This window comes from Pezoporus occidentalis, unplaced genomic scaffold (assembly GCF_034315485.1).
Source record: "Pezoporus occidentalis ecotype Australia unplaced genomic scaffold, CSIRO_AGI_Poc_V1 ctg18, whole genome shotgun sequence".
Lineage (NCBI taxonomy): Eukaryota > Metazoa > Chordata > Aves > Psittaciformes > Psittacidae > Pezoporus > Pezoporus occidentalis.
The window spans coordinates 501,907-517,642 of NW_026913640.1; the positions used below are offsets into that span (position 1 = coordinate 501,907).

The window sequence follows — 15,736 nt, forward strand, 5'->3', positions numbered from 1 at the left end:
CCACACATCTTTTAAGTACCTTCAGGGATGAAGGAGAGACTTGACCCCTTCCCTTGGTGGCCTGTTCTAATGGTTGACAACCCTTTTGGCGAAGAAACTTTTCCTGATAGCCAATCTAAACCTCCTCTGGTGCAACTTGGGGCCATTTCCTTTTGTCCTATCACTTGTTGCTTGGGAGAAGAGTGCTTTCAGGTAGTTGTAGAGAGTGAATCATAGAATCACAGAATTCTAATGTCTCTCCTCAGTCTCCTTTTCTCCAGGCTAAACAACTGCAGTTTCCTCAGCCAGTCCTCATAGGAAATTTCCTCTTTATTTTCTCTTTGTGTTTTGTCTTGCTCTCTGGTGACAGGTATCACTGATTCATAGAAATAATTTCCAACTTGCATTTTGTGGGGTCTAAAACCAGCTGGGACAAGAAGACAGCCACAGAAGACCACGGAGTTACATCAGGGACAGCCCTTAACCTCAAGACTGTTTTTGTAAACACCCCCTCACCAGGGTAACTCACTCCCAGAGGACTCTCATACAAGTGGGGATTTTTCCTTCTTTCACCCTGTTTCTCACCTCAGCACTTCACATGAGCAATGTGAGTCTTTGAGGTATGCTGCTGTCTCATCTGTGAGGGGATCAGAGCTTCCCTCAAATGTGATGGATCCCCAGAAAGGGAAACCCAAGGAAAACAAAACAGAGCATCTAATTGGTAAGCCTCACTTTTGTGTGTGTTTTTTCTCTATTAAAAAGGAGCAAAACTATCCAAACAAAAAAGTTGATTTGATCCCAGGCATTCCTCATGTCTCTGACATAGGTTGTAGAGGAAAATTCAGGATCTGCCTTTGTGGGTGTCGTGGTTTAAACCCAGTCAGGTAACTTGTTCACTCACTCCCAGTGAGTGGTGCTGAGCTGACAACAATCGAGGTCCGTGTCCCCCCCCCCCCGGGGCTCTCCCCTTTCCCGCTCCCGTAGGAACGGGGAGGAGGATTGAAAGAGTGCAACTCCCACGGGTCGAGACAAGAACAGTCCAGCAACCAATGTACAACACAAATCACCACCGCTACCACCAACGACAACAATGATAAGAGAAAATAACAAGGGAAGAGAATACGATACCACCGGCCAAGAAAACGAGTTCCACCCGGAAGCCCCGTGTCCTTCCGGGTAACTCCCAGTCACCCCCCCACCCCGGGCATGACGTGCTGTGGTATGGAATACCTCCTTGGCTAGCCCGGGTCAGGCGCCCCATCTCTGCTTCCTCACAGCTTCCCCTCCTCCCTGGCAGAGCATGAGCCTCACAGAGTCCTTGGTCAGGGTAAACATCACTTAGCAACAACCGAAAACATCGGCTTCACCGACACTGTTCTCAGGCTGGAAGTCAAAACACAGCACTGCACCAGCTACCACAAAGGAAAAAAAAACATGACTGCTACTGCTGAACCCAGGACAGTGGGTGAAACTAAATTGCCTCATTCTGCTGTGCCAGCATGCACCAGCATCTCCTTTGGGCAAAATAACCCTAGGGGCTAAAACGGCTGATTCAGCTGTTGATACACTTCTGTACGTAGGGATGGGGTGGAAAGGGGGAAATATAAGTTAGAGAAAGGTATAAGAATTTTTCAGCCCCCAAAAAAGATTTTTGGATTTGTGTGATGGAACACCTGATGCTCTCTTCAAGCAACAGAACTGATGCCAAATCTAGTTATTGCTGGCAATGCGTGCTGTTTTCACTGTACTGCCTGGCCATAAGTATGGATAGTGTGATGGGACAAGCATGAGTCTCAGCAGGACTGATTTGGGTGCTTGTAGGAAGCAGGAGGTTGCTTAGTGGTTAAAAGAGGCTGAGTCTACTCCATCTCTTCATTGCTCTGGAGACCTGGGAGGTATTTGCCCAGAGTTCTTTATATTCTTCACAAGACAACTTCGACATGAGCTTTTAATTTGCTCTTCAGATTTGACACACATATTGTGATTTTCTATATCAAGTGTGTTGATGATGTACTGTGTTGAGCATTTCAAGAAAAAGGGAACTGAATCTTACAAGTGCCCTTATTCTACACTATTGTGTTTTTCTAGGGTCTTTCATTTGTCTTGTGGCTAAATGGTTTGAAACTTCAGGGTAATTGGAGAACATTTATGGTGGTCTTTTTTTAACTCGGTCTTGAACACAAACATATTTATGTGTGAGTCATTAAATCTGCAGCAGGGCTTTCAAAATTAGAATGGTTAAAACCACAAGCAGCAAAGGGCTTGGTGGTAACACCCAGGTTTGCAGTGAACATTATCAGCAGGCGCAGACCAGCTATGCACAGAGGTATCTATAGAGGAAGGAGCTACAGGAGGGCTGCCTTGTGTCTCGTCCTCCAGGGCTGCTGTGGGTTTTCTCACAAACCTGCCAGTCCTGCTCTGCTGGTCTGTTAGCTTGTGCCTTACAGATCAGGCAGCCTCACCATGCTTCACTGTGGTGACAAGATTTTTTCTCACAAGGTATAAAATGAATTGTTTTCTATTTACCAGTTTCTATCTGCATATTAATTTTATTTGACGTCAGAAATTCGCAGCGCTACCCTATGCCTATGAAGTAACATAACCAAAGCACGTTGCATCTTTCCATTTCATCAGCATGGGGGAGGTTTTCTGAGACCTCTGAGCCTTTGTCACCTTTCTCCCTGTGTTGGGAAAGAAGCTGTGGCATTCGGCTTCCTATCTCTTGATGCTCACACCTGCAAAAATCCTCTTCTGGCCCAAACCTGGCAGCCAGGCAGCCCTTGGGGCTGGCCCAACCTACATCCCTGCTACTTCTGCTTTTCTTATGACTCTCCTGATCCAAGGCATTTCTGCATTTAGCAGTACTGAATTGACCTTACAGCACTTTGTTGTGGTAGCAGGACTGTCCTGTTTCCTCCTTGCCCTCTTTTGTGCCTCTTCTTTGAGGACCTCAGTAGCTCCAGCTGCTCTTCTCTTCAAACAGCAGCTGCTCCTGATAACCCTTTCTTTACAAAGAGCCTCCTAAAGTTAAACACTCACCAGTGCCTTCCCTTCAGGCATGAAAATAATGAAATTATTTTGATTTTGATTTGAGTGAGATTTCATTATAATGAAGTTCTGGGACGAGACAGGCTGAATCCAGTGCGAGAACTACTCAAAATGCATGAGCATGCATTTTGACAGGTAGTGATTTTGAAGCTTCTGGTCCAGTGAATGAACTGGTCCATCAGTATTCCTCAAAATGCCCATCTAAAGGCAGCAGGAGTTCCCCTCATTTTCCTTATTACCTGTTTCATACTAATTAAATCTTTTTTATCCAGCCATGACAAACCAACACAGATTCATATCCATGGATATTCCACCTGATAATTTATTTCTCCTTCACAGCCCCCTAACAGTGCCTTTCATTTGAATTCTTTCTTACCTGGCACAAAATATACTTTCTGAGCCTTTTATTCTTTTGCACAGAAGGGCCATGAAGTTGGATGTTTGGTTAGGCCTTTCATAGCTTTCTGTGGGCAATGAAAGGGAGGAAGAGGGAGTGAGTTTCTGTGGATTTTGCAATCCCTCATGATTGCACTGGACTAGATCTACAGCCTTCAGGTAACTCTCTTCAGAATTTGCCTTCATTGCTGCTCTTATTTTTTTCATAGCTGACAGACGGGAAGGAATTGGTGTCTGTGGGTGGATCCTGCTTTCGTTTTCATTCCTCCTGGTGCTTATTACCTTTCCTATTTCCATCTGGGCATGTGTGAAGGTAAGCTAGTGGGATTTGAGGCAGAAAAAGAACACAATTATTACTGCTGTTACTTATGTTAATTGATTTTTTGATTTTGTTTGTCACATTCACTTTTTGGAAATCATAACGGTTTCTAGTGAAGATGTGGACTAGGACTGGGATCCATGTTCTTCCACTGACTTTCTATATCACCGCAATTTACTCATTTGATTTCTTCCAATCTCAACTTTCATCATTAGTTAAACTTTCTTGCTTTACAGCACTGGGGGAATAAATCTAAAAACTTTTCTGAAGAACTCGTATTTGGTGCTGCTAGTGAGTAACATGAGTACATGGGCACATGGGTCCCTGCATTGAGCAGTTCTGTAACCTAAAGCCACAAAATGCCCCTTCAAGACATGAGTAATTTAAATCAGTTTTTAGGGATGAGTTACCAGGATGATTTCCCTGAACACCAGGCCTTGAGGAGTCCTGATACACTGACTGAAGCAGTTAGCTGGGTTATCTGAGGTGAGGTATACGCCTCTGAGTGTAGTACTGATATTGAGAGAGTTATGAGTAGCCTCACCATACGAGTGGCAATTCTTTTGTATTTTGTCTGTTTTGTAACCTGTTTGAGAGCAGGGTCTGAGTTTTTCCAGCAAACCAAGAGGTGAGAAGATTTAAGATGCAGAGTGTTTTGCGGTTTTGTTGGTTCCAATATTATCTCTACTTTTTTTCACATATAGTATGGATGCCAAAGAGTAAAAAAAAAATCAGACCAGAAAGTGGGAATAGAATTAGTTGCAAAATTCTAAACTTAAAATATTTTCCTAGGTTATCAGAGAATATGAACGTGCTGTTGTATTTCGTCTGGGACGTATACTGTCTAAGAAAGCAAAGGGACCAGGTGAGTACATGCAATTTTATTCCCTTAAGATGCACTGGTTTTATGTTATTACGATGCACTCTGACCACATCAAGAATTGCAGAGGTGCATGAAGCACAGCAGAAGGTTGAGGACTTTGATATCAGGTACAGCTTTGCTGTTGAGTAGGTTGGACAACAAATGGTAGGTTGAGCTCATGCTACAGACACTGATGGGGGACCGGGGAGGGCTACATGCAGTCTTCAGGCCTGCTAAGGACTTTTTTGAGTGACTGGGCTGCTTACTCTACATGTGCCTCACTTCCAACACTTCTTTCTGCTGCCAGCAATTTAGCTGTCTTCTGCTCTGAAAATAGTAAATGTGTAAGGAAAAGGACACTCTGCATCTATACAGAGTTTGGTGCAGTCACTTAGGATCAGGTTATATATCACAAATACAAACCAAACCCAGCAACACAAAGTATTTGTGTTGGTGTAGTTACGACCTTTTTGCACTGAAATGGGGCAAACTGGAAGCTGAAATAAGGTGAAAAAGTCCTTTTCAGATTCTTTCTTTCCTCTTGAATAACAACCATGTGGTCCAAAGGGCAGCTAGGGCAGGTGCAGAACTCTTCTTGATGACTCTGGGCACCTAGTCAAAGTGCTGAGATGAGAAGAATAGCAATGTCAAGCCTCCCTCTCCTGAAAGGTGAGTGGAGACTCCTTCACAGGATGTGTCAGAATGTGGGACAATGTTCCTCATGTTGCAACCTACAGGCGGTGCAGGAATCTGGGCCTGGGGTATATCATTCCTTGAGACACATATGGCTTATGATTTATAAAGGGGAAACCAAACAAAGACGTGGAAGGAATTTTTGTCAAAAGTCTGGTGGCAGATTTGAGACCAGAGCTGCACTCTCCCCATTTCCAGTCCAGGGCCCTAGGTCATTAAGCTCCAATAAATTAACATTATTTGCAGATATCTGCATTTCCCTCAGTTATTTGAAAATGGAACGTCCTGTTGCGGAAAGGACAGTTGTAGTAATAAGGTGGGCACATTCCCCACCCTGTGGATATTTCCGTCCGTTTGCTTGCTGCAGGATACCTGGTTCTAGAGTTAGCTTTCAGTGGCATTTCATGTAATTATTTTTGTTTTTCAGGTATAATCCTCATACTTCCATGTACAGATACATTTGTCAAGGTTGATCTTAGAACAGTTGCCTGTAACATTCCTCTGCAAGAGGTAACTATTCTCTAGCAGCTGTCTAAGACAGACATAAAAGGCAGAGGTGATTCATGGCATGATCAAAAGTAATGCAGGTGTTTTATAGTCGTACACCTGTAAACTACCACAGAATTTAGCTTATTTGCTGTATTTCCTGACTTTCAAACTGCTTACAAAATTTCTTGAAGGCAAAACATGTCGAGGAGGGAACAGATAGTGGAGCATCATGAGAGCTCTGCTGAGGCAAACTGGCTGCTGAAGCACAGAGGACTTGTCTGGCAAAAGGTGACACAACTCCTCTGTGAATGATTAAATATTTTTCAGATTTCTTTGTTGCAAATTTCAAAGTGCAAAATTTCTTGTACTTTGCTTTTAATTTTTGCTTTAATTTGCTGGAGTTTCTTGGAAATACTTTGTTTAGAGGAAGTAGCACAGATTTTCCAAACTGTGTGTAATTTATAAAATCATGAATGGCCCTTTCTACAAGAAAGGAGGAGTATAACCATGGTCATATAACCACCATTGCAGAAGAAAATGATTCAAGTTATGAGATTTACTCACTATTGGAAGAGTTATTTGAAGGGTATGTACTTTGGTGATGCTGGATAGCTTCCTTAAAGTTATTTCTCGGGGGAATGACAAAGAAACAAAAATAAATTCTTGGTTTCCTTGCATTATCAGGGTCTTTTTTTCACTAAGGAGAAAAAAAAAAACATTTCCCTTCCTTGGCAAAGGATGTGTCATTGGATCCTTCTCTAATTCTGTACATTTGTCGAATGCAGATTCTCACAAAAGATGCTGTTGCTACCCAAGTCGATGGGGTGCTGTACTACAGGATCCACAGTGCTGTCAGAGCTGTTGCTAACATCACTGATGTCCATTCAGCTACCTTCCTCTTGGCACAGGCAACCCTGAGAAACGTTCTGGCTATGCAGACCTTGGCTCAGCTCCTGGGAGGCCGTGAGGAAATTGCATGCAGTACCCAGGTAAATCCAGCTCTCAAAATTCACTGACAAGCATGGAGATGTGTTCTGGGGAGTAGCAAATCAGAACTAATCTCTCTTTCTTTTCAACAATGATAACAAAATTTTCCATTATGTTTCTTTCAGTTATACATCTGCTTGTCTGGAGTCAGAAAGAAAGGTATTTCCCCAGGTTCTTGTAGAAGAGTTCCTATCAAAAAGCAACAAAAATCTGCAATTATCCAGTGACTTGAATAAGTTAGTTTAGCCTTTGCACAGGGGCTGCTGTAAGTAGTGAGAAAGTCTGCTGTTCGTGGGAAACTCTGTCTTGATCAGACCCTTGATTGAGGTTTAATCAAGACAAAGCTTTATCTCCTGTCATAACAACATATAGTACAGAACTGAGTTGGCTTATGCTTTAAAATGCCATCTGTTTTGCTGTTTTATTTGTCAGCCAGGGAGGAAGCAGAGAAATCCAACACCTGCTTTACTCTTTTTCAGTCAGAGATGAGGCATAGTCAAATCAAAGAGAGACTGTACACCTCTCCAGCCAAGAGAGCAGCGGTAGGCAGAGCCAGGGTCATGGTGGTGACATGGGTGCAGTAGTACATAGCAGCCTGAGCACAGAAGAGCATGCCAGTGCTACAGGGCTGTGCTGTGTCTTTCACTCATAGTGTGCCGTTACGTGCTTTCACTGTGTTGTGCTAGTTTAGGAAGTTGCCATAGAATTATTTTGCAAAAGGGAGAAGTTTGACCAGCACCCACCTAAAGAAAGGATGGGGATCATAATTTAGGAGGCAGTAGAGAAGCCACACAGGAGTTGATCAGCAAGAGTTTCATAGGTTGTGGTACCCACTGTACTTACACTCATTGGACGGTAGGGCTCCATCTTTCTGTTATGCAGGTTTGCATGCTGACTTTCCTTCTGTCCTAGAAGCAGGGTACATGGCATGGTTTTCTTTCTGCCCTCACTGTGCCTTTTGTGATGGGTTGTGTGTTTGTCCCAAGGCTATCCTCAACAGAGCTACAGAGCAGTGGGGAATCAAAGTGGCCTGTGTGGAGATCAAAGATGTCAGGATTCCTGTGGCCATGCAGAGGGCCATGGCGGCCGAAGCAGAGGCTGCTCGAGAGACAAGAGCTAAGGTGAGATCCATGGCAGTGTCTACCCCCAAGCTCTTGTATCCTTGTCCCAGTCCTCCAAGTGCCTTTTTTTTTTCTCCTCATTGTAAAGGTGAGGTTTCCCCACAATGGGCAGCGTCACAGAGCCATTTCCACTTCTCTTACTTTACAGATTGTGGCAGCAGCAGGAGAAATGAATGCTTCTAAAGCTCTCAAGCAGGCCTCCATGGTGCTGGCTGAGTCTCCGGCAGGTCTCCAGCTGTGCTACCTGCAAACATTAACGGCAAAAAATAATTCCACCATTGTTTTCCCTCTCCCTATAAATATGCTTGTGAGTTTGGGGCAGAAAAGTAAAGGGGGTTAGAGACTGTTCTATGCTAGCTTCTTGAACAGAGAGATTTAAATGGTTTCCCAGGACTCCAAGGGTTCCAGACTACCAGAATTACAGTAGAAGCATGCTTCTATCCTCTGTATCAAAAATAAGAGTGAAAATAGTTAAATAATCACACATAGCTCCAACATTTTATGACTGCATTTGCAAAGTTCAGGTGCTAACCAGTTTCAGCAGAGTCATCTCTAAGTGAAATGGAAGAAAACATGTGAAATATAAAATATGTAAAATGCATGTTAGACCTAGTATGAAATTTTAATGATGCTTTCACCACATTTTACAGAGTCTGGAGTATAGAAATTATTTGGTAGTTTGTCTGCAAAGCAAGAACCTCTGAGCTTTTGATGTACTCCACACAAAAGGAGGTCAGACAGTGGTATTTAACTCATATTCTGTGGAGTGAAAAGAAAGATTTAGGCCCCTAACCTTAGAGGTGTTCTTTCATAACTACTGGAAGAATTCCTGGATAAATGGTATGTCAGTGGAACAGCCTGTTTGTCTCATAAGAGTAGAAATTAACACTTGCTTTACTGACCTTTCTACGGGATCTGTTATAAAAGGAAGACAATATATGTCCAGGCATTACAATCACATTTTCTAAATCTGAAAGCTGGAGAAAACCTTGAGGAAAACAGATTGTCCGATGTTGATTTAAGTGTCTGACTTGCACCTTCAGGAGGTTTCTTATCCTCCTTTGCAGGTGTCATGAAGCAGAGGTTCAGGTTTTCATAATGAAAACCTTTCTCACCCTCTATCCTTGCAATGCCTGGCAGCAGTGGGGGACATCGCTGATATCCGAGTTCAGCTGTCATTATACTTGAGTTTACAGCCTTCAGCTGGGCAGTTCACAGTGCTGGCACATGGTGATGAGCTGTCTGCTGTGAATCCAAAGGCTCTCATGGTGTAGATGTTCTGGTAGGTGATGCTGCCATGTAGTATCTTGTCCATGCAAGGCTCACTGCTGCCCCTCCTATCCAGTAAGGTCATTTAACTTCAAATTAACCAGATCAGCATGGACCTACTAATTATCATATTGTTGATACAGGTCCTTCTTATTTTCACCAGTGTACCACAAAGCTGTCCAGGTGACAAATTTTTGCACTCAGTAGCTGCTGGCACGAGGACAGTGCTACGAGCATCCAAGGATGGTGACCTATTCAGCAAACACAGCTTTTCATTTCTTCTCTGCTCTGCTTCAGACATGACTGCCAAATGGCATACTGATGGCAAACAGAAGAACTAAGACCTGTATTTGCAAACCATCTATGTATCAGTGTAATCAAAACACTTTCTACAGGCTTTTTCTTATCCTAAGAAAAGAGAGGTTTTGAGTTTTGGGGAGTTGTTTCTCACTGTCAGTTTGCCGTTTGTCGAAGCCTTTAGAACTGTGGCAGCAATACCCCCACCTTTCCCTAGCAAATACTGCATCTCCACTACAGAGCTCTTTGCATGGCCACAGTAGCAGCAGTGCTTTAGAAAAATACAACCACAGATTGAGTCAGGTGGTTTTTAAGTAGTGCAAATTAATTAAGCTCTGAAAAAAGAAAAGCTTGAAAGACGTGACTACAGAGTGCAGTTAAAAAGCAGTTCTGTGCCCTCAGTGAACTACCAGCACTAACTAGCCCATTGTCCTGGGTTCAGCAGTAGCAGTCATTTTTCTCCTTCTTGGTAGCTGGTGCAGTGCAGTGTTTTGATTTTCGGCCTGGGAACAGAGCTGATAGTAATGTTTTGGTTTGGCCAAGGACTTTGTGAGCCTCATGCTCTGCCAGGGAGGAGGGGAAGCCAGGAGGAAGCAGAGACAGGACACCTGACCCAAACTGACCAAAGAGGTATTCCATACCACAGCACGTCATGCCCGGGATGTAACTGGGAGTTTGCTGGAAGGGCTGGGAGACGGCAGGGTTGGAGGAGGTATCGGTCGGAGCTTGGTTGGGCTTGGGGGGCGAGTTATCGGTCGGCTGGTGCTGAGGTGTTGTATTCTCTTCCCTTGTTATTTCCTTTATCATTGTTATCATTGGTGGTAGCAGTAGTGATTTGTGTTATACCTTAGTTACTAAACTGTTCTTATCTCAACCCGTGGGAGTTGCATTCTTTTCGATTCTCCTCTCTGCCCCTTCAGGAGTAGGGGGAGGGGGGAGGGCAAGAGAGGGGGGGAAGTGAGTGAACGAATTACCTGACTGGGTTTAAACCACGACACCCATGCAGGACTGCTGGCTCAGGCACAGGGCATATCCAATCCAGTTGCTCATCCCTCATGCTGGACCAGTTCCAGTGCCAGCTTCAGATGTGTGTATGGGAATTCTGCTGTGGTGTAAGTGGGGTTGTTCATTCCTTTACCTGAGGACTCACAATTAAAATCAGAAATTAACTGATGTGCTGAAGCATGAGTGTTAGTATCTCTTTCAGTAGCAGTGTAACAGGCTGTACTTGGTAAGTCCATGAATGACCAGTCTTCTTTCTGAGCCATGCAAATTTCTTGGCCTCTTTTGCTGTCCAGTGACAATGACTGCAGGAATTAATGAGCTCTGCAAGCACCATGATTTTTTGTTTGATCCCCTGCAGGATGATTGGGCTGTTGTACAATGGATCAGGGAGACAGAAATTCCTGCTCTCTCTTCACCAGTATCAAGGACAAAACCCACAATCAATATTAGAGTAACTGCAATCTTTTATTATTACACTTCTACCCCCCCCCCCCGCCTGTGTCTACAAGAAATAGATCAATCAGCAAAGCAGAATCAGCAAGAAAAATTCTGGAAGGAGCCACGTCGCAGTCACACAGACAGGATGTGGGAAGCAGAGCAATGGTTCAGAAGGAGCACAGGTTCTCAGACGTGTCCATGAAGTCATGCAGGTCAGCACAGGCTTGCCGGTGCAGGGTGGTGTGGCACTCGCTGTCTTCTGGAATTTTCTCTACCCAGGTTTGTGAATCAAGGAGGTACTGCATCCTGAGTGCAAGTGGGACAGGTAAAGAGGTGAGTCATGACTATGGATGTGGAGCAATGGGAAAGCATACACCCCATGATGCTGTATCCCTCCACTTGAGCATCTCTGAGAGCAGGAGGAGTTACACCAGCCAAGAAACTTGTCTGAAACCAAGTTTCACCAGCAGGTTAACTGTGCTTTGAATAAAGTTAGCGAAGTGTCAGTGCCACACTGGGCCTAACTAACTGAAAAAACTACGTGTGTTTTGGGTGCCACCAGGTAAGCTTGGGCTAAGTTTCTATTAGTTTTCTGGAGTAGCACAAAAGCCCCAGTGCACATCAGTGAAACACAGTGAAGGGGGGTTTTGTTTCAACAGACTATTCCAAGATGTTTCCTAATTTTCTGTGGTGATAACCATTTCTGGCATTTTATGACTGGGTTGGGGAAGATTTTGGAAGCTACAAGTCTTTGTGAGACTTCAGTTTTTAGCAGGCTTCTGTTGAAGCAGACCCCTGACTTAAGCACTCTCTGTTGTTGTACAGAGATGGGGAGAGGGACTTTTTAAGGTTTTAGGAAGTGGCAGTCATAATTTGACTGAGAAGGTCTCCCTCCTAGAAATTTTCAGAGGCACTAATTTTTCTCCATTTCCACACGGGAAAATGAAACATTTAAGGTGTCTTCCTCACAGAATATTTGATAGTGTCAGGCTAAGTTCCTCCTCAAATCAATTGTCTTTTCTCATTAAAGTGTGACAATGAGAAATGAGAAGAATATGCTATTTGCATGGATGATATCACAGAAACTGAGAGTTGCTCTTAGCCATGGTCCCACCCATCTCTTTTGCAAGCATAGGAGTTGTCTGAGGCATCTGCAGTAGATGGAACTATGGAGCATTTCCCATCCTACTTTTCTAGCTGTGAGTTTTTAACCCAGTGGACTCAGAGACAGATTTTGATTCTGAGAAATGTGGGAATGAGGCTCTGCACAGATCCATAAGCTGACAGGTTTGGGTGTCTCAGCTGTTCCCCACAGCTACCCTTTTGCCTCTTTGTGTAGTACTAAAGCCAGCAGAATTGGCCCCTAAAATTTTGGTCCTCCCTTTGCTTTCTGGAGGTATTTTAAGAGGCTGAATATCCTCTGGATCCAGGGTCCATGATAGCTGCTGCTTGGAAATCATTGCACTCACTTGTTGTTGAAATCAACCGTTTGCCCATCTTTCCCCATGATGAGGTACCGTTTGCCAGCGACCACATTTAAGTTGCATGCAGAGCGTGTTAGGAACTGTCGGTGGACACCCACTTGGATGCTTTCATCACTAGCTGTGGCATAATAAGAGAAAACCTCATCAGCTTTTCTAATACAGAACCGTAGTCCATAGGACACAACACCTTGTGATCATTTACTCCACTGCTAAGCAAAGGTAATATTTCTCTTGTGAGCTGTGGCTTGGCATGGGAATAAATGGCCATGATATGGTAGGATATACTTTCCTTAACATTATCTGAGAAAAAGTAAGCCATTTTTGTCTTAGCTGGCTGTCTGAACTTCCTCAGTAGTTACTGAAGGAGCTGTTTTGCTATAAAGAACTTTCAGGCCCTATGGAGTTTGTTTAAATTTCAGAGATTAAAGAAAAAGGCAAGGGAAACATGCTTTTATATTTCACATTGCTTAGGCTCGTAATGGTCTTAAAAGCTAGCAAACTAAACTCAAACATCTTGAGGCTCAACAGTGCAGCAGACACTATTAAAAACTCACTCTTCTGAGTGCATCTGACCTGAACTTCACATAAAATAATTTAGAAGTTCCTGGTCAGCATTCTGGCCCAGAAAATTATTCATCTGGGCACCACACTGCCCACTAATTCTGTTAATAATCAAAGTAGTCTGAGGAGTGCGCATCTGCAAAATTGTCTCTGTCTTACACAAGTGTTTCCATCTGTCTTCTGAACCAACCTTTTATTTGCAAGGATTGGTACTGAAATAATGCCAGGGGTCCAGAAAATGAGAATTTACCCTACTAATTCTCATCTACCCTTGGTGATGGCAACAGAGACCAACCTCACTGAAAACAGGTACAGAAAAGAACAAAAGATAACAACTCTAGTTAGTCATGAGCTTCTTTGGATGAAATGCCTTGCTTTTTCTTCATGCCTCGTGGCTTCATGTCTCTTCCCAGCTTTTCCCAAGCCTGTTGAAAGCCCCTTGATGCTCATAAGCTGCCAAACCAAAGGGGATTTTAAGGGATAAAATAAAGAGGAGGTAGGAATGGGAGAAGTCATCTCTTCCCTTTTACTTCACAATCAAAGTATATTTCTCTCAGCTGCCAAGAAACAGAATGTTTCCAGTGCTTGCCTATGAGTTGAGAGTTCAAATCCACTGGGGCTCAGAGCTCTAAGTCCTTTAGATCATGAAGGTTTTCTGGAGGGATTAATGAAATTTTCCATCCTGGTACTCTCATCTCCCATAGCCAGTGTTTTGATCATTAGGTATATTATAATTTCTCTACATATGGAAAGTCCCTTGTAGAAAAGATGCTGTCCCTGAACTCATGAGGTATGGACCTCGTTTTCAGACAGGACCCAAGCACTGGGCACAGATCACAAATTGTGTGCCATAAAGTACTTGGTGACACTGCCAGTGCCCTAGGCAAAGACCAAGGGAGTGGGTTAATTATTCTGCTCCAGTCCAGGAAAGTTTCAGAATCTTTGAAGCTGCTTTTTAAAGGCAATCTCTGGCTACCAAACTCAAACCTGACAACCATGTGGATACCACAGCAGCTGAAGTCTGATATGACAGACTCTCCAGAAATTACTTTGAGGGTATCAGTGTTTGCTGATGTTGCTGATAAAGTTCACCTGGGGACAGCTGGGATGGCAGGCTTGTGAAAGGACATTGTCTGAGAGCAGTGCAAAGCTTTACACTGCACCTAAAAAAAATAAAGGGGCTTCTTTGTTTTTTTCACATCTATTAAATTGAAGTTCTAGAAGTTTTCCTGTGTTCACTGACTCCAGGCAAGCCATTGTGGACAACTCTGCCTGTTCTGCTAGGATTGCAAGTGATTAATAATTTATTGGGTAACAAGCACTTCAGATCTTCATCTAGTATCAAAACAGAGGTCAGCGGATATTTCTCCAATAGAAAAAAATGTGAATCAATAACAGCAGCCCATAAAGTGAATTGGCTGATACAGAAGACCTAATATCCACACTATAGATATTTTTGGAGGGTTTATCTTAGACTACCTCCAGTTTGGAGCCATGGACTAAATGCAGCTGGAATGTGTCTTCTGGTTTAGTTTCATCTGAAAAACTGAAGCTTTTGTGCTCTGAGGTTGCTGCACAATGTGAGCTGAAGCAACCTACTCCTGAGCTGAAAGGAACAGGGAGGTAGCTGTACCAAAGAAGCCTTGCAAGGAATCAGTCCTTCTTGCAAGCCTAGTACAGAAGCATATCTGATCCTACTTCCTACAGCAAGAGAAGAGATCTGCATGGCTTGCACTGGCTAACATTGAATCAACCTAATTTTCCTACAGGTAAACGAAAGGAGCCAAACTTTTTGATACTTACTGGCTTTAAGGATTCGGTGGATTTTGGCCTCATAGTAATTAAAAACATTCTTCTGAGTACTATTGAGGAGTTCCACCTCGTACACTGCAACAGACAACAACTGTGTGAGGCCAGATGGAAACAAGAAATTGCATCAAAAACTGAAAAATAAGTATGCTTTTACCAGCTGTCTCTACAGACCCCTGTGTACCATCTATTCACAAATCATGGGGTTATGAAAGACAACAGGATAGTAATCCTGAATGCCTAGTATGCTTTTAGAAAGTCAGGTCATCAGTCAGAAAATCGTCAACCTTGAGATTTGTATTCCTTTTGTGTATATTATTTTTTTTAAAGAAGCTCCTATATGATTGATCGGGTTTTCACATTTTTTCCTGTCCTCTGTCGGGATCTAACTTACTGAAGCTGATGAACCAGTTTTCCTTCAGTAGCTCTTCCAACTTTCCGTCCAAACAAAAGGCCAGAAATATAAATTAACAAAAAAGAAAATATTTATCTGGCTCCACAAAAGGAGTCACTGAACTGTGGCACACCATGCCAAGTCTCTTTATCTCCATCCTGCAACATTAATTATGTAGGGGATAGTGTTGCTCACACCACAGGTCTTTTCTAAACCATGTAACATGATGTTGCTCATCCCCCAGCATCCCACTGTGTCTTTCCACAGCTTTTAGTTTTCCCTTTCACCCCCTTGATGATTGTGATAGTACACAGCTTTGTTTCATCAACTCAGCTTTTAGGCCAAATACAGAAACCTCACCCATTTCAGGAGAGGGGCATATAAAACTAGAAATTTATTTTTATTAAAAAGAACAATGTTTAAACTAAATTGACAGATGTCTTTCATGCCTTACCATAATCTGCAATAGGGTAGTAGCAAACAAAGCTAGAGCGTGACATTTGTGTTACAGCTTTACTGAAAGTTGATTTTTGTCTTGGGCAGGGACCTAGAGTGAAGAAAATAAATCATAGAATGGTTAATGTT

At 43.1% G+C, this 15,736-nt stretch overlaps 2 protein-coding genes across 2 annotated transcripts in view; one reads left to right on the top strand and one right to left on the bottom strand.

Moving 5' to 3' along the window:
* The first annotated feature begins 14 nt into the window (after nucleotides 1–14).
* Nucleotides 15–8,792, top strand: STOML3 (stomatin like 3). The gene is made up of 7 exons (XM_062614985.1): nucleotides 15–700; nucleotides 3,633–3,736; nucleotides 4,535–4,607; nucleotides 5,725–5,807; nucleotides 6,572–6,775; nucleotides 7,760–7,894; nucleotides 8,043–8,792. The coding sequence occupies exons 1-7, from the start codon at nucleotides 649–651 to the stop codon at nucleotides 8,232–8,234; spliced, it is 843 nt and encodes a 280-aa protein (XP_062470969.1). The 5' UTR covers nucleotides 15–648; the 3' UTR covers nucleotides 8,235–8,792.
* Nucleotides 8,793–10,937: 2,145 nt separating this feature from the next.
* LOC134161812 (complement C4-like) overlaps nucleotides 10,938–15,736 on the bottom strand; it is a 41,879-nt gene continuing 37,080 nt past the window's right edge. The window contains exons 38-41 of the mRNA XM_062614984.1: nucleotides 15,606–15,698; nucleotides 14,752–14,835; nucleotides 12,373–12,505; nucleotides 10,938–11,209 (exon numbers count right to left, since the gene is read on the bottom strand). Of these exons, the coding sequence (XP_062470968.1) occupies nucleotides 11,071–11,209; nucleotides 12,373–12,505; nucleotides 14,752–14,835; nucleotides 15,606–15,698 (449 nt within the window). The 3' untranslated portion in view covers nucleotides 10,938–11,070. The remainder of the gene's footprint in view (nucleotides 11,210–12,372; nucleotides 12,506–14,751; nucleotides 14,836–15,605; nucleotides 15,699–15,736) is intronic.